Consider the following 24,676-nt stretch of genomic DNA (forward strand, 5'->3'; position numbering starts at 1 on the left):
ACAGCTCTTTAACCTTTTAGCCACATCATACCATGAGATAGAGAGCCTGAATTTGAACTAGGGTAAATTAAAGTTGTTTATATCAATTCAGTTACACAACCTTTGCCTCATTCCTGCTGCTGTCTGCAAGCATAAAAAAGATGCAGGAGTTTGGTAACTGCTGATCGCCTGCATCAAAACCACCTTTGGATTCTAAATCAGCAAGATGACTAGATCTCTTATACTTTTATTGACCCAGTGTCATGAGCTAACCTACTTAATAGCAATATTAATAAAAGTGTATTTATGAGAGTTTATGACATATGCTCTGCTTAAAGATCCAATCACCTCTACAAGGTAGTTAATTTGTATTTATTTTTACACTGCCAATTTTATTTATTATAAAATGTAATTTTTTTTTTAAAGTGACCATAAAGATTAAAATATATACATTTTTTTAAATATAAAAACATTTTAATTATATTATTATTTTACATTATTACTGTTTCACTGTATGTTTCATTTAAATGACTTCTTTAAAAACATTCATATATATATTACTGATCACAAACTTTTGAACAGTACTGAATTATTAAACTCACTATATATATTAGTATTTATTATAATTGTATAATAACATTTAAATTCTTACTTGTTCTTACTTGTAAATTCCACCGATCTTAAATCTGTCACACAGAATTGATTGTGACACACATAAACTCAGCAGTTCATTCTGGGCAATGGCCAATGACCTGTTTATTTATTTTTTTATTTTCTAGGTCAAGAAGATCTTTCTGCCCTTTTATTGATTTTTTATTTTTTTTTTGCTAACTTTTTTTTGCAGTATAACATGCTTTCTTGTGCTGTAGCGCTTCTATTAAAAGACTTGATCATGATAGGAAATGCTGACAGGGAAAAGCTGAAAACACGCAAAAGTGTTGAAAGCGTCTAGACTCAAAAGAGGGGAAGTGAAGCTCCGTGCAAATGAGGACATCGTGTTTATGTTGGATCACGCCGAGAGTGAGTGATCTACAGTTACCTCTGCTCACATCTGATCACTCACAGTCTGTGGTGGTGGGGGCTTGTCTTTTGTCAGTTAATTGCACTCTTTGTAGCACCTTTCTTGACAAAGTCTTGCTAACCACTTACAGATTTCCTTCTCATGCATGCATGATTTACCACCTCTTTTTCTTTCAAATTCATATACTTAGTCAATGGCCCATAGCCTTTCATGTAATGTGAGAAGAGAAGGATTCGTCTAGTCAGAGACATGCTGTGCCATCTCAGGTACTTTGTTTGACTTTTAAAACAAAAGGTGTGTCAGAGCTAGTAATTCTTAGTTTAAGAACTTGTAAACTTTGTAAAAAAAAATCTGGTTTTGCTTGCCAATGGCACGAAATATTAGCTCCTCAAAACAAAAACTAAACATAAACTGACATTTAATTATACAAACTTAATAAATAAATAAAAGTTTACAAAACGAGTTAGTATGTGTGTCTGAAATATAGAAAGAGTTATTTTCATCTCAACAGCAACAGGAAAGGCCTGGGCTTTTTATGTTATAAAGTTTTTGCAGGTTTTGTGTTATTTTCTGCCAGACACCTGCATGATTGAAAGCTGAAGCTTCAGATGAGGACACAGTTTGCTATTAAAAAGGACCATTGAATGTTGTGGTATTTCAAGCTTACCAGGATATCCATCAGTCTTTAGTGAAGAAAGGGACTCTTTCTTCTTGGAACGGGGGAGTAACCACAATTACGACAGATGTTTTCAGGACTGACACTCAATATGGTTATGTAATTCTTTCTTTCTTTCTTTCTTTTACTGTCTTTATATCTTTTTATATACAAATACAAAGCTGAGAATTTGAGTTAATTTTATATTTTATTAGTTTTTTATGTATTATTGCATATTTTTATATTATTTTTAATTAGTTATACTGACATTGGAGAACAAAGAACATTAAGAACTTGCAATCAGGAATATAACAAAAGTGGGTTACAAAGAAACTGAAACTGTAAATCTTTCCTAAATTATGAAAATTCAAAAAAGAGAGAGGGTGGCATCTGCTGGTATAATGTACTTCAGACTGCTAGACAGATCAGACTCTGGCAGCTGTGAGAAAAAGAATCATTAAAAAATTGGTATAGCAACGTTTTAGGTTATTTTTTATGAAAAGCCATCAAATGTGAATTGTCACACAGAGAATTCTGGGAATGACATTTTTCACTGTAAGTTTTCCATTATTTTAGGTACAGAATTTTATGAACTATGCCAATAGATTTTCCACTGTATAAGGAAACGTAACAGGTTTCTACTATCTTTTACTGTTTTAAATGTCAACTGTTTTAAATGTTTACAGTGTTTGGTAGTATAAGTCATTGTTTGCAGTCCCAGTGCATTTGTGTGTTTTGTTGCTTATCCAGATGTGTGTGCATACAAAATAGCAGAGATTAAAAAGGAAAAACAAAGACATAACCAGGGGCACAGCATGTTCCTTATGCAGCAGTCCCGCAGGCAAGCAAATGGAATTTGGAAACAGATCTCAACATGTCTTGCTTAAGATTCAAAGCAGCAGAAAAAAAAAGACAGAGAAAGAGGGGTTAGAGAACAGGTCCTTTGATCCGGAGACAATCAAAGCTGAGAAACATGGATCTGATCTTGAACAGTTCTGTGCAAAAGCAAGAGCTTGAAGGAGAGAATTTATCAGAAAAGGGTGAGATTTATCATAAGGGTAACAGAAAATGTTTTAAGATTCCCCCCCCCCCAAATAGGTTGATGGACAGCAAATGTCTTAATAATTAAAACTTAAATAACCTATCTATGTGTGGTGTTTCATGTGGAAAAATGTGCATGTACACTGTTTTATCCAACAGAAAGGTTTTGTTTCTTTTCTTCTTCTTCCTTTTATTTTTTTTATTTTTGTAAATTAATAAAGTTTTAATCTGTGATTAATTTAGCTTGACTGAAGGCTTGTACACAACAATGACATTATTTTAGTTTTAAACAGTCCCTTTGGATGTAGTTTAAGTATGTTAATTTCAGAGATTTTTACCTTTGTCTATAGAGTGTTATGAGTAAAAACAGTCATTTTTATTGTATTTTACCTATGTCAACACACACACATTGAGTTTTTATGGTCATGTTTTATGGGGGTTTTATCCATACACTCTTAAAAATAAAGGTGCTTCATGATGCCATAGAAGAACTTTATTGTCTAATTGGTTCCATAAAGAACCTTTATCTGAAGAACCTTTCTGTTTCACAAAAGGTTCTTTGTGGCAAAAGAAGGTTCTTCAGATTATAAAAAGGTAAGAAAGAGATGGTTCTTTGACTGAATGGTTCTTTGTGGAGCCAAATATGGCTCTTTGCTGTGAAGTACCTTTCAAGCACCTTTATTTTTAAGAGTGTATATATTTAACCTACACCTAAATACAACCCCCACAGAAAGCTTTCTGCATTTTTACATTTTCAAAAAAACATATGACTCATAAGCTGTTTTCATCACGGGGAGCAAAAATCAAGGTCAAACATTTCACGTTTTACTATCCTTGTGGAGACATTTGGGTTTTTCCTGGACCACACACACACACACACACACCTATTTCCAAAAGAAATTCTAATAAATTGGAGGGTTACAAAGCATGGTTTTATTTGCATCTGATTGATTAGAGTTCTGCTAGAGAAGACACAAATGTTTTTTTGTTTTTTTTTAAATCCAAGATAAGCAGACCTTCCCTTGAACTTCAGAACTGAGAAATGGTTTAAATCTCACGTTCCTGGAGAAGGAAAGGTGTGACCAGCAGATGGATCTTGCCCACACAAGTCTTATTGAAAATGCTGGAGAAGGCAGAGAGATGCGTGACAGTAAGCTGAAGTTAGAAATAGGGGGAATAAGGGGGTGTATAGAAGTGAAAGTTTCCTGCGGAATTGGATCAGTCTTGTCTAAACATACAAAATCTGGAAATTCGAAACTAGGTTAAATGCTAACTGCTTTTTGCAAGGGCATGTATGTATGTGTTGTTCCGGACTCTTATTACAGGTCTACATTAATAGTTGTGTTGTATAAAGTGAGTGCATGTTTCAGCCTGTCTGATCCCTTTTCCAGTTAAGAAAAAAAAATCTGATTATAGCCAGAAATACACAGCAAAACAGGTACAATACTCATGCTACTGTACATTGCATTGTTCATTGCATTACATTGCAGTCTGTTTATATGTATTATCATTATATTGTTTTTGTAAGATGCATTACTGTACTAATGTTTGGGGTCTGCATAATTTTGTTTACAAAGGCTGCTGTGAAAACAGTACTATTGTGAAATTTCAATTTTAAGTTTACTATATATTTCTAATTGTCAATATATGATGGCAAAGCAAAATTTTCATCAGTCATTACTGCAGTCTTTAATTAATGTCACGTTTTTTTTTGCTAAAACCAAGGAAACAATCTTACGACCCCAAACATATATGTTGGAAATGCATGTATTTGTGTGGGATTATTAACATGGCTGTGGTGGGAAAATAAATGTTTTCATAAGTACTTTGCAATACTCTTGACAAGAATCAAGTGACATATAAGTAGTGTAGTAGGACGAACATTTATTGAAAACAAATTCAAATACAACGGTGCACAAACATGTAAAGTAAACAAGCGTTTAAATGTGGATTTGTGGCTAACAAAGCTCATCTTTGCATATATTCTGATTTAGTTCAGCAGCTGAAGGCACTTTTTTAATGTTTATTTTGAATGGTGCCATGTTGGCCCCACTAACTAGAAAAACTAATAGAGCACTGCCAAAACAGGCAAGTTGATTGATCTTAAAATTTCTGTACTGTATGCTAACGAAAGACACTGAAAGTTTATCCTCAAACAGTGGGTTAATACTGAGAAAGTAAACATGGTGGGTACATGGTATTCTTTTGTCCAATAATGGACAGTGCTAGTCCAGTCGTGTCCAGTTCTTAACCACTTATCAACCTCTCACAGAATGAAAAAAGCACTTTTCAGTAACACAAAACCTCCCTTCTTGTTTCTGTTTGGTGTTAACACTAGATAAGTGTGGAGCTCTTAAGCTTGAGTGGGAAGAGCTGCTGAGGCCTCCTTGATCTTGTCCATGACAATCTGCAGCTGCTCACGGATCTTCTCGGAGTAAGGGGTGAGGAGGCTGGTCAGATCATCCACGCGGCCCTCTAGGGATGTGCGCAGGTTCTCGGCGGTCTGCTCCAGCTTCTCCTTGAGAGCTCCAGCCTGGACTTCCAACTGCTCGCTGACCTCCTGCGCCTGGGACTTCATCAGCTCGCTAAGGGCACCCAATTTCTGGCTGGTACCATCATGGGCCTGGCTGACGTAGGGCTCGAAACGATCCTTCACGGCTTCAGCGTTTTGGGAAGCACGAGACTGCAGCTCACCCAGGTAGGTCGTCACGGTGCTGAAGACATGAAAGAGAAAAGTTTTAATATATTCAAAAATTGTTTTATTAGCTAGCTTGCTTTTAAGCCACCTGAGAAAGCATCCAGACTTACTTGCGGATCTCCTCGGTGTCCTTGTTCAGGCGTTTCTTCAGTTTGCGGGTGTAGGTGTTCACACGGTTCTTCACGTCATCGGCGTTCTGCTCCATCATGGTCTTCAGCTCTTGCAGGTACTGAGCGGTGCGTTCCTTAGCGTCGGTCATGTCAGTTTGCAGTTTGCCAGCCAAGAGCTGGAGATCTTTGTTGAGCTGACCGGCAGCATCAGAGGCGTATGGAGTCATCTGGGTTTGAAGATTGTCACTGTATGAGCTCAGCTCAGCCATGGTGTCGGTAATCAGGGTGCTGCAAAAACAAAGCTGGTGAGGAACGGTGTTTCAGAAGCATACGTGCTATTTGATAATGTGAGAAGATGAGTATGATGGTGCTGGAGATAGATATTAAGAGGAACTTACTCAAGTTCTCTGCTGAGCTGGGAGCCCTTGATGTTCTGGACCACGCCGTCAGCATGAGTGTTGAGTTCGGACACATACTGCCAGAAGCGGTCCACCATCTCCTCCCATCTGGGCTGAGGGGCATCAGCCTGAAACAGGCTACGAGCCTGGCAGCCTACAAGGGGTGTGAAGAGATTGTGAACTCTATGCCACATTAGATTATAAACAAATGAGCAAACTGGATAATTTCCAGTGCCCTTTATTAATTATGTAATGTAATAGTTGATAAAGATGCATTACAAACATAACATTGCGCATTGATATACAAAACAGACAAAAAAACTAAACCATGAGAGAATGGAGATTTTTTTTTTTATATACCAGTAAAAACAGCCAGAGCAAAGATCACCACAAGAGACCTCATTTTGATGGGCAGACAAGTACACCTGAGGAAAGATCAAAACAAGAAATCAATGTCTTCAGCACTGACAAGAAAATATAAATAGAATCTTTTTCCCCCAAAACTTTGGAAATGGGAACCCCTAAACTTAATTAATTCACAGGTATTCAAATATTTCAATTTAAACAGTATAATATAAAAGCCCCGTCTTATAATGCACAAATAAACAGCATCTGAATACACGAGTATGCATGCAGTAAGCTACTTTCTACATTAATACGCGTTTAAATACTCAGTGACCGTTAACTGGAAGTTTAGTAGGTAATAGTTTTAGAGACAAACTGGTTCTCCTGCATATAAACCGTTCAGTAATAAGTTTACGACTACCCTGTGAGTGAAGATAAAGTGTTACTTACCTGAGACGTGTAATTTTCTCCGTGTAGAGGGAGTGTGGATGTCAGGTCTTTTATACAGTCCCGGGACTCACCCGCTGCATTCACAATCGCTGCCACGTGATTTCTCCTTTGTTCAGGGCTCGCGCATCATCCCACGCGTCACTGCCCGCAGCAAGTGTGCGAAGTCCGCATCTTTCCGCAGCAGTAGGAGATAAATTGCGCAATTTATATTATTTCCTTAAGGGTACATTGCCTTTCATATTGTCCTAAGGAATTGATGATGTGTGTTCTAGCTATGAGATTACAGCAATTTTGCTTCCCTTATTCTATATAATGAATTATAGGCCACTCTCTTTAATTCCAAAAAATATATATGTTGGCTATATGCAATATATTCATGCTTTCCTTTAATGACAAACATTCTATTTAATTTAAAACGCGTATTTAACAATATTGTCGTTTATAATTAACCTATTTTGCTCTCAGTAATGTTTGCGCCAGTGAAAATCGAAGCTGTTCTTCTCAGACGGACGACTTTAAAAGTCAAAGAAGTGTTAATGTGCCTGTAAGACACATCCCTCGAGATTAAAGAGACAATTGAGTCTAAAGGTGACACGAACATTAATGCAGGCGCCAACATAGTTGTTTACGTTTTACTGGAATGGCCTGGCTTAACATGGATGACCCTATTAGCATTTAAATAGACACCTATTGGCCATAGCATTGTTCATTTCACGTATTTGGATTAGCATTTACATGAGCAATGGTAATAGTAGTGGTAACAATAAAAACAGTATACATTTTTTATTAGAGCATTCAATGTTGTTCCCCTGCCTATAATATCTAGTGCATTTCCTGTCATTTTGTTTAGTAAGCTCAGTTATGATGTAACAAGTAGGCTAGTAATGTCACAAATTTCAAACTACTGCTGATTGCAACCTGTTTGATCACAATGCCCTTCCACGTCTATATGGCCTAGAGTTTATCTTAAAAGATAAGACATTCTTTGGTATTCCCTATAAAGAGTTAACATAATAAATGCAACCTTATATTTCCTTTACGGTTCCTGAAGTCACAACACTTGCTTTTTTCTAAACTAATCTTTTTTTCCGGTCGAAAAGCTTAGGGTAATTATGTTTTTTTTTTTTTCCGTGACAGTGTAAGAAAAGCCTTATCACCAACAATTTGATTCCACCTATTCAGTGATCTTTAGCCTCTTGTCCCAACTTGTCCCTTTCTCCTGGCTCAGCTCTGTCTGTTTCACCCCTGCAGCTGGTGAAAACAAACATGGCTTTAGTATGCACAGGGCCCAGTATGATCACTGCTCATGCAGACATCCACTGTAGTTTCATATACTCTTCTGTACATTTTCCAATTGAACGTTGATCCATAAAAATCTACTTTTTACTTTGATGCAAAATTCAGTTTGTGAAGAAACAGATATTAAGAATGTACAATTTCTACATGGAGTTGAAAATTGAAAATTACAATTGAATTAAACATTAAATTTTGAAGCAGAAAAACTAAAATAGCATTTTCTGTTCATTTTTGCAGCGTATGGTAAGCTTATGGTAGCTTTTTTGGCATTTTGACACTTTGTTGTTGTTTATGAATTATTGTGAGCATTGATGCAATGAGTTGCACCAAGGTTACCACTGGCACTGAGGTAATGTCTGGTTGTCTTTAAAATGCTGATGCATTATAGAAGTCAGAAACTTCCCATTTCCAATGGTTGTGTCTTGAAATGGAGAGTATAAGGCACAATCTGAATACCGCAAACTGTGATAACTGACAGTGCTAAAAGAAAGATACATTTTAACTGACTACTTGAATAGAAGAAAGAAAAACAAGAAGAGGCAAGACTAAGATAGAGTTGACTATTATGGACTGTTATTTTTCAGCCCTCCCCATGCTTTTGTATTATGCTCCTAATGGATTAGTTAGATGAAAGCATTGCAAACAGAGCTTCCTCTGTAATTCCTTTTTCTGTTTTTGATAAGACTGCTTTCATAAGGGGAAGATCAGTGCCAAGTGTCGGACAAAACATTTTTCATGGGTTTACAATCAGGAGGTGGTGAACGTTTTTTTTTTTAACTGAATTTTCTCCATGAAGCATTAAACATGTGGTTTCACCAAAGTAAGTGTTTAATTATTTTGTTGCATCTAATAATAATGGAACTGGAGAAAATGTGATTTAAAACCGAAGACTATCCTGCTCCTGAAAACAAACAAACAAAAATCAATTCAGCGTGATGATTTAATTATGAACTCATGAAAGGACTCAGTTGTTTATGTCCCATGTGGTTTTTGGATAAATGTGTGAAAGGTGAACAGTAAGTAATGAACGCATGTAACCTCGGCCAACTCATCATTTAGCAGAATAGGGCTGCTAGATCCAGTGTACCATGTGAGAGGGTCTATATGCTGCTCCCCCACGAGATACCATGTATTCTTCAGAGCAGCAACATCACAGCCACGACTCAAGCTGATATTCATGGACTGGATTTATCTAACACAAACAAAACACAAGTGCTCTACAGTGAGGGCTGATGAACTCTAGTGACTCTGACTCTTTGTTTTTCACTTTTCTTGCTTTTTGTGGTCTATGATTCATGCCTCAGATGTGTCAGTTAGGAAGATTGTCTACATTAGTCATTGTTTTCAACAGTCAGGCATTTCAGGTCAAAGGCCTCTCATCTGCTTTGTGTCAGAGAAATCAGTCATCTGCTTCTTGACCCCGCCTTCTTGCAATCAGTTTCTTGACCCCTCGTCTTTGTTCAAAAAGTTAATTTGTGCTGCTAAAGTACAAATAATCAGGCCCACTCGCAAAAAGCTCAGCAGAACTGGAACACCCATCATTCATAAACTTCCACAAATCCTAAACTCCTGGTGTGCTTTTTAAATGAAATATATTTAGCCAATCTGCTTTTAGTTACCAGTAACATGCAATAGACTACCTTACATCACCAGACTTCGAGTAAAAGTGCTATGAAAAATCCAGTTGCAAAGTAAACATAAATGTAAACGTGAACCAACAGTAATGCAAATTGATGTGTTTTCATTAGCTGTATCAGGTTCACTTCAATTTACATTTGTGCATTTGACAGACATTTTTGTATACATGTTTATCAGTTCATGGATTCCTGAGAAGAAGGGAAAAAAAGGCAGTTTATATCAGCCTATATCAATTGTCAGCTCAGACAAATGTGGTTTTCTGGTTTTAGTGGTGCACTCATCAGATGTTCAGGCTGGCAGAGCAGCTAGAGCAGCTATAAACCAGCTCAGGCTGGTTGCAGCTGTTTTCCTGGAGTGTAGTGTCTTAGTGTACTCTTGGAAAAGGCAGGATTAGCTTCTTTGTGTGAGGTGGATGATGAGGGTTGTTTTTTGTTCTGATGGGAGTGTGTGGGAGACTCTTGGAAATGGCATCAACAGGTACTGTTAGAAACATGCAAGAACAACTCCCGACATGTTGCCACTGGCATTTATGTGGGATTTTAAAGTGTTGATCATGCTGTGGGTGTTTATGAATGTTCAGGAGGCACGCACGTATCTCTATGTAACCATTAAAAAGGAACTGGCAATCAGTCAGTAACAAATTGCATGAGCTGTAAAACCGGTAACACTTTAAGAAAAAGTTACATGAATAATCATGTACTAATACCTGAATTAATACTTACTTCAGCTCATGATTAGTGAAGACATGAGCTAATGGTGAACCAGTCAAGAGCTACCCTTAACTCATAAGTCAACTCATAAGTCTTCGAGAAATGTTCCACAGATGTTATTTGTAGGTTTTAATTCTTAATTTTTAATTTAAGTATAAGTCGCAGTAGGTTGAGTTCAACAGGAAAGAAAATAACAAAAAAATATTATTACCTTTTAAGATAATTTGTTAGTGTATTTAGTATGTTGATACAGAGGATCCATCCAGTAATGTTTATGATGAAGCTCCATATGTCAGTAGTTTAAATTTTGACTATAATAAATTGTTTACATTTATTTTAAAGTCAAAATATGTATCATTCCTTCTTTTAGAAACTGTCTGACTTATCTAACCCCTAAATGTTAAGTAATGCATTAACTATCAAAGATGTTAAGGCTGCATTATTCATGCTTGAATCCACATGACTCCAGTCGTAGATAAAGATAGCTCTTGACTCGTTAGCTCATGTCTTCACTTATCGTAAGTTAGTGACTTGAACTGATAGTAGGCTTCCACTAGGTGGCATGTGTGGTGCATAAAACTAGTGCAGGAGTTGTAACAGATTTGAGCTGAGTATTCAGTGAAAACCCAAGGTACATAGTACATGGTAGTGCCTTTCTACATATAATAACTCAATGATTGGATAGAAATTTGGTGTCTGTCTAAGTGTCCAGCTCATATTTTATAAATAGACCATTATTCCAAATCCCAGTTTGGCCACTATAGGTAATTTCAGATGGCCTTTATCAAAAAAGCCATTTTTTTCCCCCAGAATTAAAAATAAAACAGTTATTGAGGAAAAACGTTTCACTTACTAGTTTTGAAAGATTGTATTATCTGACTGTATCATGCATAATAATTATCTTATGTCTCATCCTTGACACAATGGCCATTAATTTTATAAATAAATCTTATGATCCTTTAATATTATGAGAACACGGATACTAATAACTATTACTACTACTACTATTACTATTACTATTACTGTTCAAATGTTTTTAAATTCATATTTTATTAATATGTGTATTCAACCCTTTTATTCAAAACAGGCAGTGAAGACATGTATAATGTTACAGAAAAATCTATTTCAAATCTATTTCAAATAACTCAACTTTTTATTCAGCAAAATTTTAGACACACAAACGTTTTCAACACTGATAATAATAAGAAATGTTTCTTGAGCAACAGTTAAGAGTATGACAATGATTTCTGTAAGATCATGTGAACCTGAAGACTGGAATAATGGCTACTATTTAAGCTTTGCCATCACATGAATAAACTGATTACATAAAATCTGGATTACATAATCAGATTCCAAAAAATAAGTATTTGTGATTAGATTAGATTAAATTACACTTTAAAATACTCTATGGTTCCTTTTTTTACATATTATTTATACAGTATCAATAAATTATTAAAAATTGATTCTTCCTAATTCCTCTTTTTCATCTATTAAATGTTCCTTTCCAAAATAGCCTACCGCTTATATACATTCAGAAAGTCTTCCAGTTTTTTTGAACGTTTACACAAAGACCAGTCACTAGTTAGGTGACTAGCATTTGACCACTGGATTTACAAAAAAATCACTTCAGGTCTAAGTGTTTCAACATTGCATCACCTACTGATGAACACAATTTTTTTTAATGATCACTCTGTAGGTTATTTAACCATGTATTCCTGTGTCTTTGGAAGGCTTTTATCTGATTTTTAACTTATTTGTCATCTGATCCTCTTTCACCTAATATATTTACCTGAAGTACACCTGAGATTTTAAAATAAATATTTTAATAATGATCACATTTGAATGTTCATGGTTCTCTGAATTTGGTTATGGTCACATGACATGCAGGTAAACAAATAAAACATTTAATTGTCTTAGTACATTGTCATTGTCATTGTCATTAAACTCATAAACCACCTGCAGTTCCTTCACAAACCCCAGTCTAGGAAACCTTGATATAATATTTAATGCACTTCATGTTGTTAATAACTACAAATTGAATATATTTTCTTACTCTTTGTATTTTTTTTTACATCAATACGGTACAAGATTATCCTGTTTAAATCAATGTGAAAAACTAGATAGGTCAAAAGTAATTTAAAAGTAATCTAAAACTTTTAATTTACATTTATATTACCTAAAATGTGTAATGTAATTTATTACGTTACTATCAACAATTTTTGTCATGTAATTTGGAGTCAGTAATGGACTACAATTTGTAAGTAATCTGCCCAGTTTTGGGAATAAATTATATTTTAAAATATATTGAAATAGAAGACATTTATTTTAAATTGTAATAATATTTCACAGTATAGTGTATTTTTTTTATTTATTTATTTTTTTTACTATATTTTGGATCAAATAGCAGCAGCCTTGGTGAGTATAACAGACTTATTAAAAAATAATAATAATAAAAAAATCTTACAACCCCAAACGTTTAAACATTGTATATATCCAAATCTCAGAAGAGCTTCAGAAGTGTATCATTGTTTTTAGGAAGTTATATTTAACTAATGAAATACTGTATTTTTTTGTCATGAAGAGTTTTGTTGTTTGTATGTAGAAGTAAAATAATTTGAAATTCATGCAAAATTTAGCATCTCTGTATACAGGGAGGTTATCAGCATCAAAGATTAAACATATACCTATTCTGATGGCATTTAGCATTTGTTTATTTGAAAATGAGAATTCTAGAGTAAACATAACTGGGTCTTAAAACTTCAACCACCCAACCAGAAAAAAACAAACAAAAACATTTTAGACTTATTTCCTTTGACAAAATATTTATTTTGTTTAAATTAAGATGTTTCAAACATTACATAAAAATCATTGTGTAAATGTAAATGCACATGATCGGACCTTTGTGTTTTGTTACTTGGCTGTGAATAAATACTTCCATCAGGTCACTGTAAGGTCAGCAGCAGTTGTTAGTGTTAACCACAGACAGTGAAGAACATACTTTCACATAGAACTGAATCTAGCGTCGAATTACATTAGCAGCAGTTGGCAAAAGTCTGTTGGTAGCATCTAATTTCTCTTGGTGAAGGACTCGTACAGGGAGGTGAGCTGGGCCTGCAGGTCCTGTGCATAGGGATCCAGCTTTTCCTTCAGGTCTTCAGCGTAGGGTGTGAGACTCTGCTGGACCATCTGGGCTCTCTCTCTAATCTGGGCCTGAAGATCCTCAGTCAGGGGTGTCACGGTCTTCTGGAACTCCTGCAGACGCTGGTCCACTTTCTCCTTGAGCTCAGCAGTGTAGGGCTCCAGCTGAGCCTGCAGCTCCTTCACGCTCTGCTCCATGTTTCCTCTCAGCTCCTCGCTTTTCTGGAGCAGAGTGGCCTTCAGGGTCTCAGAGTCCAGGGAGTCAGCATATGGAGCCATGGCCGTCCTGAGGTCCTCCACTCTCTGCTGGATCTGGCTCTTGAGGTTGTCAGCATAGGGCTCCAGTTTTTCTCTCACGGTGATCAGGTCCTGTCCCAGACGCTCCCTCAACACTTCAGTCTCCTTGGTGATTTTGGTCATCAGCTCTTCAGTCAGAGGATCCATCTGTTTCTTGAGGGTGATGGCATATTCGCTGGCCATATCGGCACTCTGGGTCAGTCTGGTACTGTGATATGGAGAAGAACATTTGAGTTTCTTCTCAGGGCGCAAGAAATACTCTAAATAACTGTGTCCTGCAAGTAAATGTTCTTGACTTACTTGACTTCCTGTCCCAGTTGGGAAGACCTGATCATCTTGACGGTTTCCTCTGCGGTTTGTGTAGCCTTTGCAACATAGCTCCAGAAAGCATCTGTCAGCTGCTCCAGCTGTGGCTTGGGCTCATCAGCATAGAAGAGGTTGGCCTGGCAACCTGTTGATGGAACAAAGCAGGTCAATACAAATTGTTAATTTGAATATGAATTTATCCAGCCAATAACATCATAATTTTCTCTGAAAATATTACCTGTAAATACAGCAAGTGCGAACACCACAAGAACCTTCATGGTCTTTACCTTGAGTCTGTAAGTAAAACACATTTTTCATCAACATTTCTGGTTTTCATTAGGAATTCATGATCATCGTAAATGCAGTACTTTAACTTGACTGAAAAGTAAGGCTGTCTTCTTACCTGTGTCAGTGTGTTTTAATTGACGCTGTCCTGTCTGACGAACAAGTGTGAAGGTGGCTGTTTCACATCTGTATTTATATTGCATGGGGAGGTTATTGCCGTAGTGGAAACCCAAAGTCCAGTGGGTAGTGCCTTGCTGTCACAACTCCACATCATAACGTCCTGGCTGTACCTATTATCACTAAAGGTCCTGAATTCAATACGGACTGATAACTCTTGGACAATAAACTGTACAACTAAATTCCACTGTAAATATTGTTTTAGTTGAACGCTTAAGACTATTTAGTAAATTCTCTAAGTAAAATAATTTTATTCAATGTGATAGAAATAAAGAAATGATAGTCTGTCCTAAAGTATTTCTGTAGACCCATAACCATGGAAGTGTTTTAAAAAAAATATCAGGGGATTCAAGAACAGACAATCTCCTTTTAAGTTTTAATATAAAGACATTTTGAATACCGCCCTTTATGAAATTGTCAATATGAGGTCTTAGGTACTAAATCTATGAAACCAGACTCTGATTTTGAACCTTTGAACTAATAACAGTAACAAATGACACCAGACTTTGTTCGCTTCCTGATAAGATTTGACACATCACTCAAAAAGATATGTGTTTTTGATCCTGGATGAAACTATGAGCTCTATAAATTCACTCTAAAGAAGTCTGATATATATCCTACCCTTATATCTTAAAAGTGTGTTGTAGGTCCTTTCAGTTTCTTTTTTTTTTTTTTTTTAAATTGACCTCAAGTGATTCTTAAAAGGAATTATCATCACAGTCAGGGATCATGCACGTAACACTCGGTCCAGGTTACACATGTCTGCTAAACTCCTATAGATAAGGGCAGCTGTTTGACCTAGAAACAAACTACTGCTGCTGATGAATGTCTGACCTTCATAACATTTTAAAAAATGCTTTTATGAAGGAACTTGCTTTTTTTGTTTTTTTGTTTTAGGTAAAAGTGAGCCCAAATGTAGCGATACACTTCATTTTCATGGTGAAGTTAACATTTGGCATTTTGACAAGAATTAGAGTTGATTTTAGGTGAAGTTAAGTGAAGCATCATTCCTTATTTGGCTAAATTAATTACCTTATATCAGTTTGATGTGAAACAGAATAAGGAGTTGATTTCAGAAATTGTGTTTGTTCACTAAAACAAATATAAGTAATCCATAATGCTTGTAAACTCAGAAGACAAAAATTCTAAATATACACTATAAGTTGAATATGTTTAATTTACCATTTAAACTGACTGTAACAGTAAAAAAAATGTATGTTTTCACATTATTAATTAGTTTTCACCAATAGTTTGCTGAGATGTGCATTTCATCTTCTAAAGCAATGGTTCTCAGTCTTTTTTGGGCCAGAACCAAAAAAGGTGTCCTAGGCCAATAATTTGTCCTGAACAGTTAAACTGTTCTTCAGAAAAATCCCAAGGTCCCACAGATTCTTTGGTTTTCCAGCATTTGTTTTACATATTTGAACATTTTCCAACAATGGCTGTTTGATTTTGAGATCCATCTTTTCACACTGAGGACAACTGAGGGACTTACATGCAACTACTACAAAAAGTTCAAACACTCACTGATGCTCAAGAAGGAAACGCAATACATTAAGAGCCTGGAGGTGAAAACTTTTTGAATTTGAAGATCAGGGTAAATTTAATGTATTTTGTCTTCTGGGAAACAGGTAAGTATATTCTGTAGCTTCTGAGGGGCAGTACAAAATAAAAAAATTATATTATATGATATTTAGGCACATTGTTTTTCCTTCTGGATCATCAGTGACTGTTTTGAACCTTTTGTAGTAGCTTACAGAGGAGTCATGAACGACAAGTTGTATCCTTCCCTCGCATTCTAAGGGGGTGGAGCTAAGACTCGAGGAAAGGAAGCTAGGGAAGTAAACACAAATATGCACAAATGCACAGTTTTTGTGCATAAATAACAACAGTTCTTTCTGGTCCTTGAATCTGATTGGCTGAGAGGAGTGAGATATTCCAGTGATATCGGAAGTCCAACCGCTTCACTGTTGGTGTCAGTCCACTTGCGGTATATATCTCACAGCGAGTGTCATGGTGGATGCCCAAATCCACTATAATTTTATAAATAATACTGTTTTTGCGTCACATAATGGAGTTTTAAAAGTTGTTTTAAGGTAAGAATGTACTTGTTTAGACTTCAAATATGTGAAATATGTAAAGATAACGTCTATTTGAATTTTTTTTTTAATTTTTGTCTTGTTTGTTGACAAAAAAACAAAAAACATATAAAGAATAAAAACATGTATCTGTATTGCATTATGGTTGCATTTTCACAGGCCTCTAATGTTAATGAAATAAGTGTTTACAAATGGGATATATCGCTCTCCGAAGGGCACTTCGGAATGAAAACAATCATGGCCGCCATACTGAAGGGTCGTTACAAATCCGACCCCCCAACCGGATGGGCTGAAGACCGAAGATGACAGAAAACAAGATGATAACAGGTAAGTAAAGCAGGTAACGTACCTGTTGTCATCCTGTTTTCTGTCATCTTCAGTCTTCAGCCCATCCAGTCACTCCATTCAGCTCCTGTAAAGGAAAGTACAGTTATTTATTCAGCTAAGCGTTTGATGCCATTTGCTGGACTCAGTCTCTGTAATCAGGGTCGTCCCTAGGTGGGACTAGTGAACCAGTTGCCCAGCCCTTGGATGAGAAGATGGACAGCTGTTGAAAACTTGTCACCTTGGAAACATGCTGTCAAGGTCATGAAGCCTAAAATTAACATATTCATCAACACAGATGCTAGATCTCCCTGGTCTATAAAAGATTTATACACATTGGTTAAAAATATAATTTTGTCCTCTAATTTTTTCCTCAGAATTTTAATACATCTCTATTGCAGGTGTTGTTTCACTGTTAGGTTAAGGAGGTTCTCGCTTAATGTTTTGGAAAATGTATAACAGACCTTTTACCTTTGAGAATTAAAATTGTAATTAAAATTAAAAATTAAAATTGTAAATCGTATTACTTTACAAGTTTTATACACTAAGTTAGATCAGATTGCCAATGTAGTCTATACAAATTTCTAACATGCAAATTATAAAGATGTAATACTGTATCTTTTCATGGAAACACAATGATAGTGTATTATTTATCAGACTTCAGATATGTCATTTGGAGCTGACTAGTCAGTGGCAGACCACCTGGGCTTGGATCAACTGTCTGATAGTCCTATAAATACTGCGAGTGAGGAGTGAGACCTTCATTGAACAGGTTCAGTCAGCAATCACGAGGTCTTTGATGTTCTTGGTGTACCTTGGAGCCGACTGTGAGTAGAGACTCCATTCACTGATTCACTGCAATTATACATTTCGCTCAGCTCATTTAATAAGTAATTATAGTCAATATACTGATAATACATACTCATTTGTGTAGTTGCTCTGGTGATTGCCAAGATTGTTGGTGGATATGAGTGCGAGCCCTATTCCCAGCCCTGGCAGGTGTCTCTGAATGCTGGCTACCGCTTTTGCGGTGGCTCTCTGGTCAGCAACTACTGGGTTGTGTCTGCTGCTCATTGCCACAAGTCGTAAGTGACGTCTTCATAAAGTAGTTTATGTATCAGTCCATTGGTTTCTTCAGTTCTGAACAGTATTGGACTTTGTCTTTCAGACGTGTGGAGGTCCATTTGGGCAAGCACAACATTGTAGTTAATGAGGGATCTTCTCCAGTTTATCTCCAGTTTATCTCCTCTGGAAAGGTCATCTGCCACCCCAGCTATGACTCCTGGACTCTTGACATCATGCCGATCAAGCTTAGCAAGCTGCCACTCTCAATCAGTATGTGCAGCCTGTGGCTCTGCCCAATGGCTGTGCCGCCGATGGCACCATGTGCAGAGTCACTGGCTGGGGAAACACCATGAGTTCCAGTGAGTGTCAGGATTCTTGATGCCTCTTCCTTCACACTTCATGTTCATAGCACTTTGGTTCATCCCATCTCTGTTGATGTTGTATTCAGTTCTTTGTAATTGCCAGCACACTTCAGTGTCTAGAGATCCTCATCCTGTCTGACCGCGACTGCAACATCTACTACCCTGGTATGAACACCAATACCATGTTCTGTGCTATACCTGGAGGGAGGAAATGACTCTTGCCAGGTAGAGGATAACATGAAATAGCGTTGTTGCATGAATATTATATGAGATCTTAATAATAACCAGTTGTTATGTTTGTCTTTTTCAGGGTGACTCTGGTGGCCCTGTGGTGTGCAACGGTGAGCTGCATGGTATTATGTCCAGGGGTTATGGCTGTGCTGAGAATAATCTGTGTGTGTGTGTCTATGGCAAGATAATAAAGTTGTTGTTGTTTAATAATTGGTACAATATATTTGGTTTTAAATGAAGCACTGATTTGATTTCTATGAATTCTCTTTTCTTCAAGGTCTGGGCGTTCAGCCAATGGATCACCAACACCATGAATAACAACTAAAGGTGATATAAAATCACATACAGCCTCCATATCTTCAATCCATTAGTTTTTCCTTTTGTAGATAAAAACCTGTGTGAAAATATATTTTTTTAAATGTTCTGCTTTCTCTAAGTGCTTTATTCATCTTTGATAACAAACACTGTACTTTAAAAGGCCTACATTTAAATGTATGATGCTCCTATCAAAAATTACATAAAAAGGCAACACAGCAGTGTCTGTCATGTTAGCAATTTAGCAGAATGCTAAAGATGCAATAAGTTGATTCTAATATTTTTAATAATAAATATAATAAATAATTGAATAATAAATAAAATAATAGTTATAAATTATGTAGAAACAGATATTCCATCAAACAGGCATTCTAGGAATTTCTGATGAAGGAAATGTTCAAGTCAAGCATTATTAATGATTGTTAGCATTGAAATAAATTGTCAATTGTCTTCATAAAACAGCTTCAACGTTTTTGCAACAACTGTATCAAAACGATTCATCAAACTACTTACGAGGTTTAATCTGAATAACAACTAAAGAAAGAATTGCTGTTCAGATTTTATGTTTTGTTGTGTTTACAAATACAATATACACTCTTAAAAATAAAGGTGCTTCACAATGCCATAGAAGAACCTTTTTGTCAAAATGGTTCCATAAAGAACCTTTAACATCTGAAGAATCTGTTTCATAAAAGGTTCTTTGTGGAGAAAGAACACTGTAAAAAAAAAAAAAAAAAAGTTAAAACTTAAAAAAACTTTTTACCAGCTTCAGCAGATTTTTGAGTTTGCTCAACTTATTTTTGTGGGAGATTCTCAATTTTTTGTTGTATAAACTTAAAACGACAAGTTGAGAAAACTCAAAAATCTGCTGAAGCTGGTTGCCTTAAAATTCGAAGTTGGCTCAACTTTTTTTTTTTTTTTTTTTACAGTGAAGGTTCTTCCGATTATAAAAAGGAAAGAGAGAGATGGTTCTTTAAAGAACCTCTGACTGAATGGTTCTTTGTGGAACCAAAAATGGTTCTTCTATGGCATCGCTGTGAAGAACCTTTTAAGTACCTTTATTTTTAAGAGTGTAGTTTATAGTCTGTTGGTGTGTTGTGTGACTAAAATTAGTTAGTAGGCTACACAAAATAACACATGCTCACATTAGTGCTCTATCGTTTACTGAGACCTTTGTCTACTTCCAGTAATTGTATCCAACTTGATTAAATTGTGGACTAAATTTAACTGATGGCTGCTCACAAAGGAGTTTGAGAAGAACTTTTATGCTTAGAATGCATAGATATGTAGGCTATACACTGTCTGATGCATACAGCACACAAAATTGGAAACACTTCAGGAGTTTTGAAGTTGTCATCGGATTGGTTGAATTATACAGGATTTCTGGAAGATGTGTGTGTCGCCTTCTTTAACGATCCACCTGGAAACAAAGATGCCGTGATGCCAGACCCCGTCATGGAAGAAGAAAGCCGCCGTGTTTACAACTGTGACAATGAGTGCTTATCAGCATCAACTACAATCTGGATTTTCAAAAGTATGTGAAATATTTAAAGTTCGCGGCATAGACTCTTTAAAATACGTCCAAGAGTTTTACACACTGGTCTGTTAGTTGTAGATGTTTAGATGTCAGTCACATGGCCTCTTGGGCAGGCCTTGGCCATTCAAAGTGGCCAAGGTTCCCTGACCTTCTGCCATCAGTCTGAAGGTCTGGCTACGTGAGACTACGTTAGAGCAGGCTAATATTAAATTGCTTGATCGCTGATAAGATCAGTATAACTAATTTAAAAGATTTTAAGAGGTAACAAATTTACCTATTTATCAGCATAACCACTTTTGACAATACTTGTATGCATAACCTTACTCATGTCTTATTTTTTGTCTTCAGAGCTGCTGTCACCTGAATGTATAGCCTAATACTCTGGATAAAATAAATAAAGGTGTCTGTTGATCACTGTGGATGTAATCACTGATAATAGAAGTGTTTATCTGAGTTTTATTTATTTATTTTTTCCAATATATTTAACATTGTGTAACAGAGGGTAATTATTTTCTGGAGGAGTGTCCTTCACCACTTCTTGTAATGTTGACTCACCCTTTGGGTGTTGATCTCTCATGGCCTAGACCTAGAACTAAACTACTGCTGCTGATGAATGTCTGACCTTCTTAACATTTTAAAAATAATATATATATATATATATATATATACACACAGATTGTTTAATGCTGCCTGTAAGTTCTACTAGTGCTTAATGTTCATTGTCATGCTCTAAGTATATTTCAGTTTTCATTTTAGATTTGGTCACAGATATGTTCACCTTAATAAGGAAGCGTTAGTTTTTATAGAATTTATTTGGGCATGCAAATATGAATAAATAGCACATTCTACAGTTTAGAAAAGACATTGTGTTAAAACAACAGTGTTTCATAGTTGCATGAGGAAAATGAATAGCTCTTTAAAAAATATTTTGTCATTACTTTCTAAAACAAATACAATTTTTCTGCAACTCCATGTATATAACATGAAAGGATAATCAATGCAACTGACTGAATGCAGATGATTCAAAAATAAATACAAAGGCTATATTAAAATATTTAGATGTTATATTTACCTTCTTGCTATTTCATAGAAAAAACTCATGTTGATAATAAAACAAATCAAATTTTTAGAATAATTAGGTTGTCATTTAGGTGGTCTTAGTGGGGTTGCTTCACTAGTTTAGTGATCCAGCGTTTCCCTCAAGTAGAGGGTTCCAGCTTGGCCTGCAGCTCCTTCGTGCCTTGCTCCAGGCTCTCTCTCAGCTCCTCACTCTTCTGGAGCACAGTGGCCTTCAGGTCATCAAAATCCAGGGATTCTCTTATGTATTCCGCACCCTTCTCAAATGGACTAGTGACATATTCAATGTAGGGCTTCAGTGCACATCTCACAGTGCTCACTTCCACCTCTATACGCTCTTTCAGCATGTCAGCACCTTTGGTGATTTTGGTCATCAGCTCTTTAGCCAGAGGATCCATCTGTTCCTTTAGGTTTGTGGTGTACTGGCTGGCCATATCAACATTTTCTGTTAGTCTATCACTGTCATTTCATGGCATTAGAAATGCTGAAGGAAGTGATTACTAGCAACTGATTTCTTAACTTACTTGATTTCTTGCCCCAGTTGAGAAGTCCTACTCTTGGCTCGTTCAAAATAGCTCCTGAATGCATCAGTCAACTGCTCCAGCTGTGGCTTAGGCTCATCTGAAGAGAATAAGTTGGCTTGGCAACCTGCAGATATATGTTCAAGTAATATAATGTTTAATTCTGCCTTATAAAAAACTATTTCTGTTAGCTTAAAGCATGGCATATATTCTGCCATCCACAAAATGTATAATATGAATAGTGACAATAAAGATGTTTTCAGTAACAATGTGATAATATTTGCTTAATTTGTTTTTGTAATACAGTCTAACCTGTACACACAACCAATGCAATGACCAGGATTATCTTCATTATTTTTGTTTTGGCCTGGAAGAAAAATAGATCTGAGTCAGTGTATATATAGATTAGAATGATATACAATTAATATAAGCAATAATAATAATAATGACAATTACCTATCAGTGTATTTTAAATTCACGCTGTCCAGTCTGAAATTGTTTTGTGGAGGTAGCGGCTGCATATCTCCATTTATATACCACAGAGAAATGATTGTCGCAATGAAAACCCAAAGTCCAGTGGGTAGTGCCTGACTGTCATGATTACTCCATAACAAATTTTCCAATATTGGAACTTTTTGTCACAACAGATCATCACGTTTCCTGCATAGTTAAAAGCAGTGGTCACTTAAGAACAAATATAGGGCAGCCTCTGATGTAGCATCACAACAATAATTATGGTAATTTGGCAGAAATTATTCCTGTTTACATTTGAGGGTCAATTTATGTTTTTTTTTTTTTTTGGAAGTAATATATTTAATGTTGTGTTTAATTATTGCTGTCAGTTATTGTCTACTCAAAAAAAATTTTGATACATAATATCGTTTTTTATATTTTTTCCTTATCAGGGATTTGCTTGATTTCCTAATATGGATGTGTCTCACATAAATCTTTAAAAAAAAGCACCATTCTGTTAATAAATAATATTTTATTCATCATTAAAATAACATAAAATGTGGCATTTGTAAACTTACAAACAGGAATATAGGAATATCACATATTTTTCTCAAAAATAATGTTTCCTATTTTTACTAAATAAATATCCACCTTTACACAGGAAAAAAGAGAATTTGCAAATGTAAAGGACATTGGATATTGCACATTTTAATTAATGAGACTTTCTTTTAGCTTTAGTGTAGGGCATGGTAGGATGAATAAATGGAGGAGAACAAAGATCAAATATGTCAAATTTTAAAGTTCATTAGTAGTTCTGATAGTGACAAAAGAAGTCTTTGAAGCATCTAATTTCTCTTGGTGAAGGACTCGTACAGGGAGGTGAGCTGGGCCTGCAGGTCCTGTGCATAGGGATCCAGCTTTTCCTTCAGGTCTTCAGCGTAGGGTGTGAGACTCTGCTGGACCATCTGGGCTCTCTCTCTAATCTGGGCCTGAAGATCCTCAGTCAGGGGTGTCACGGTCTTCTGGAACTCCTGCAGACGCTGGTCCACTTTCTCCTTGAGCTCAGCAGTGTAGGGCTCCAGCTGAGCCTGCAGCTCCTTCACGCTCTGCTCCATGTTTCCTCTCAGCTCCTCGCTCTTCTGGAGCAGAGTGGCCTTCAGGGTCTCAGAGTCCAGGGAGTCAGCATATGGAGCCATGGCCGTCCTGAGGTCCTCCACTCTCTGCTGGATCTGGCTCTTGAGGTTGTCAGCATAGGGCTCCAGTTTGTCTCTCACGGTGATCAGGTCCTGTCCCAGACGCTCCCTCAACACTTCAGTCTCCTTGGTGATTTTGGTCATCAGCTCTTCAGTCAGAGGATCCATCTGTTTCTTGAGGGTGATGGCATATTCGCTGGCCATATCGGCACTCTGGGTCAGTCTGGCACTGCAATATGGAGAAGAATATTTGAGTTTCTTCTCAGGGCGCAAGAAATACTCTAAATAACTGTGTCCTGCAAGTAAATGTTCTTGGCTTACTTGACTTCCTGTCCCAGTTGGGAAGACCTGATCATCTTGACGGTTTCCTCTGCGGTTTGTGTAGCCTTTGCAGCATAGCTCCAGAAAGCATCTGTCAGCTGCTCCAGCTGTGGCTTGGGCTCATCAGCATAGAAGAGGTTGGCCTGGCAACCTGTTGATGGAGCATTTCAGAATGATTAAATTGTATTTAGTACACTCTGTGAATTCATCAAGCCAGAAAGATTTTTACCTGAAAATACAGCAAGTGCAAGCACCACAAGAACCTTCATGGTGTTCAGTTTTAGTCTGTAAGTAAAAGACACTTTTAATCAATGTCTCTTTTAAATAAATTTATGTTTAAAATGCAGCATTTTGAATTGACTGAAAAGTAAGGCTGTCTTCTTACCTGTGTCAGTGTGTTTTAATTGACGCTGTCCTGTCTGACGAACAAGTGTGAAGGTGGCTGTTTCACATCTGTATTTATATTGCATGGGGAGGTTATTGCTGTAGTGGAAACCCAAAGTCCAGTGGGTAGTGCCTTGCTGTCACAACTCCACATCATAACGTCCTGACTGTACCTTCAACCACCACAGATTCTCAAATTCAGAGCAGATAATGATAAGAGTGGAACTTTGTCTTTGAAAGCAGTAATGAA

The 24,676-nt window shown here is 36.4% G+C and overlaps 3 protein-coding genes and 1 pseudogene across 4 annotated transcripts; 1 reads left to right on the forward strand and 3 right to left on the reverse strand.

Annotated features, from left to right (window-relative positions):
- Window positions 1-1,759: 1,759 nt before the first annotated feature.
- LOC131521404 (trypsin-1-like) lies at window positions 1,760-20,918 on the forward strand (annotated as a pseudogene).
- apoeb (apolipoprotein Eb) lies at window positions 4,561-6,788 on the reverse strand. Of its 2 annotated transcripts, XM_058746069.1 has the most exons (5): window positions 6,698-6,788; window positions 6,263-6,327; window positions 5,903-6,056; window positions 5,505-5,792; window positions 4,561-5,410 (listed from the first exon to the last, which is right to left on the reverse strand). In XM_058746069.1, the coding sequence occupies exons 2-5, from the start codon at window positions 6,303-6,305 to the stop codon at window positions 5,050-5,052; spliced, it is 846 nt and encodes a 281-aa protein (XP_058602052.1). In that variant the 5' UTR covers window positions 6,306-6,327; window positions 6,698-6,788; the 3' UTR covers window positions 4,561-5,049. The 2 variants fall into 2 exon arrangements, with proteins under 2 accessions (XP_058602052.1, XP_058602051.1); XM_058746068.1 differs by lacking the exon at window positions 6,698-6,788 and having other exon boundaries at window positions 6,263-6,644.
- Window positions 12,605-16,928, reverse strand: apoa4b.2 (apolipoprotein A-IV b, tandem duplicate 2). Its single transcript, XM_058746070.1, has 4 exons — window positions 14,486-16,928; window positions 14,321-14,376; window positions 14,077-14,227; window positions 12,605-13,984 (listed from the first exon to the last, which is right to left on the reverse strand). Exons 2-4 carry the CDS (start codon window positions 14,358-14,360, stop codon window positions 13,408-13,410), a joined length of 768 nt encoding a protein of 255 aa, XP_058602053.1. The 5' UTR covers window positions 14,361-14,376; window positions 14,486-16,928; the 3' UTR covers window positions 12,605-13,407.
- A 2,140-nt stretch (window positions 20,919-23,058) lies between the features above and the next one.
- On the reverse strand, window positions 23,059-24,487 carry LOC131521403 (apolipoprotein A-I-like). Its single transcript, XM_058746072.1, has 4 exons — window positions 24,428-24,487; window positions 24,272-24,327; window positions 24,043-24,193; window positions 23,059-23,950 (listed from the first exon to the last, which is right to left on the reverse strand). The coding sequence occupies exons 2-4, from the start codon at window positions 24,309-24,311 to the stop codon at window positions 23,374-23,376; spliced, it is 768 nt and encodes a 255-aa protein (XP_058602055.1). The 5' UTR covers window positions 24,312-24,327; window positions 24,428-24,487; the 3' UTR covers window positions 23,059-23,373.
- Window positions 24,488-24,676: the final 189 nt, after the last annotated feature.

Source organism: Onychostoma macrolepis, chromosome 16 (genome assembly GCF_012432095.1).
Source record: "Onychostoma macrolepis isolate SWU-2019 chromosome 16, ASM1243209v1, whole genome shotgun sequence".
In the NCBI taxonomy this organism is placed as follows: domain Eukaryota; kingdom Metazoa; phylum Chordata; class Actinopteri; order Cypriniformes; family Cyprinidae; genus Onychostoma; species Onychostoma macrolepis.

Coding starts and splice junctions, on each gene's coding strand:
- apoeb (XM_058746069.1), bottom strand. CDS start 6,305: ATGAGGTCTCTTGTGGTGATCTTTGCTCTGGCTGTTTTTACTG. Junction 5,793..5,902: donor CAGCTCAGCAGAGAACTTGA/GTAAGTTCCTCT, acceptor TTGTTTTTGCAG/CACCCTGATTACCGACACCA. Junction 5,411..5,504: donor GACACCGAGGAGATCCGCAA/GTAAGTCTGGAT, acceptor TCATGTCTTCAG/CACCGTGACGACCTACCTGG.
- apoa4b.2 (XM_058746070.1), bottom strand. CDS start 14,360: ATGAAGGTTCTTGTGGTGTTCGCACTTGCTGTATTTACAG. Junction 14,228..14,320: donor CGCACTTGCTGTATTTACAG/GTAATATTTTCA, acceptor TTCCATCAACAG/GTTGCCAGGCCAACCTCTTC. Junction 13,985..14,076: donor CAACTGGGACAGGAAGTCAA/GTAAGTCAAGAA, acceptor TCCATATCACAG/TACCAGACTGACCCAGAGTG.
- LOC131521403 (XM_058746072.1), bottom strand. CDS start 24,311: ATGAAGGTTCTTGTGGTGCTTGCACTTGCTGTATTTTCAG. Junction 24,194..24,271: donor TGCACTTGCTGTATTTTCAG/GTAAAAATCTTT, acceptor CTCCATCAACAG/GTTGCCAGGCCAACCTCTTC. Junction 23,951..24,042: donor CAACTGGGACAGGAAGTCAA/GTAAGCCAAGAA, acceptor TCCATATTGCAG/TGCCAGACTGACCCAGAGTG.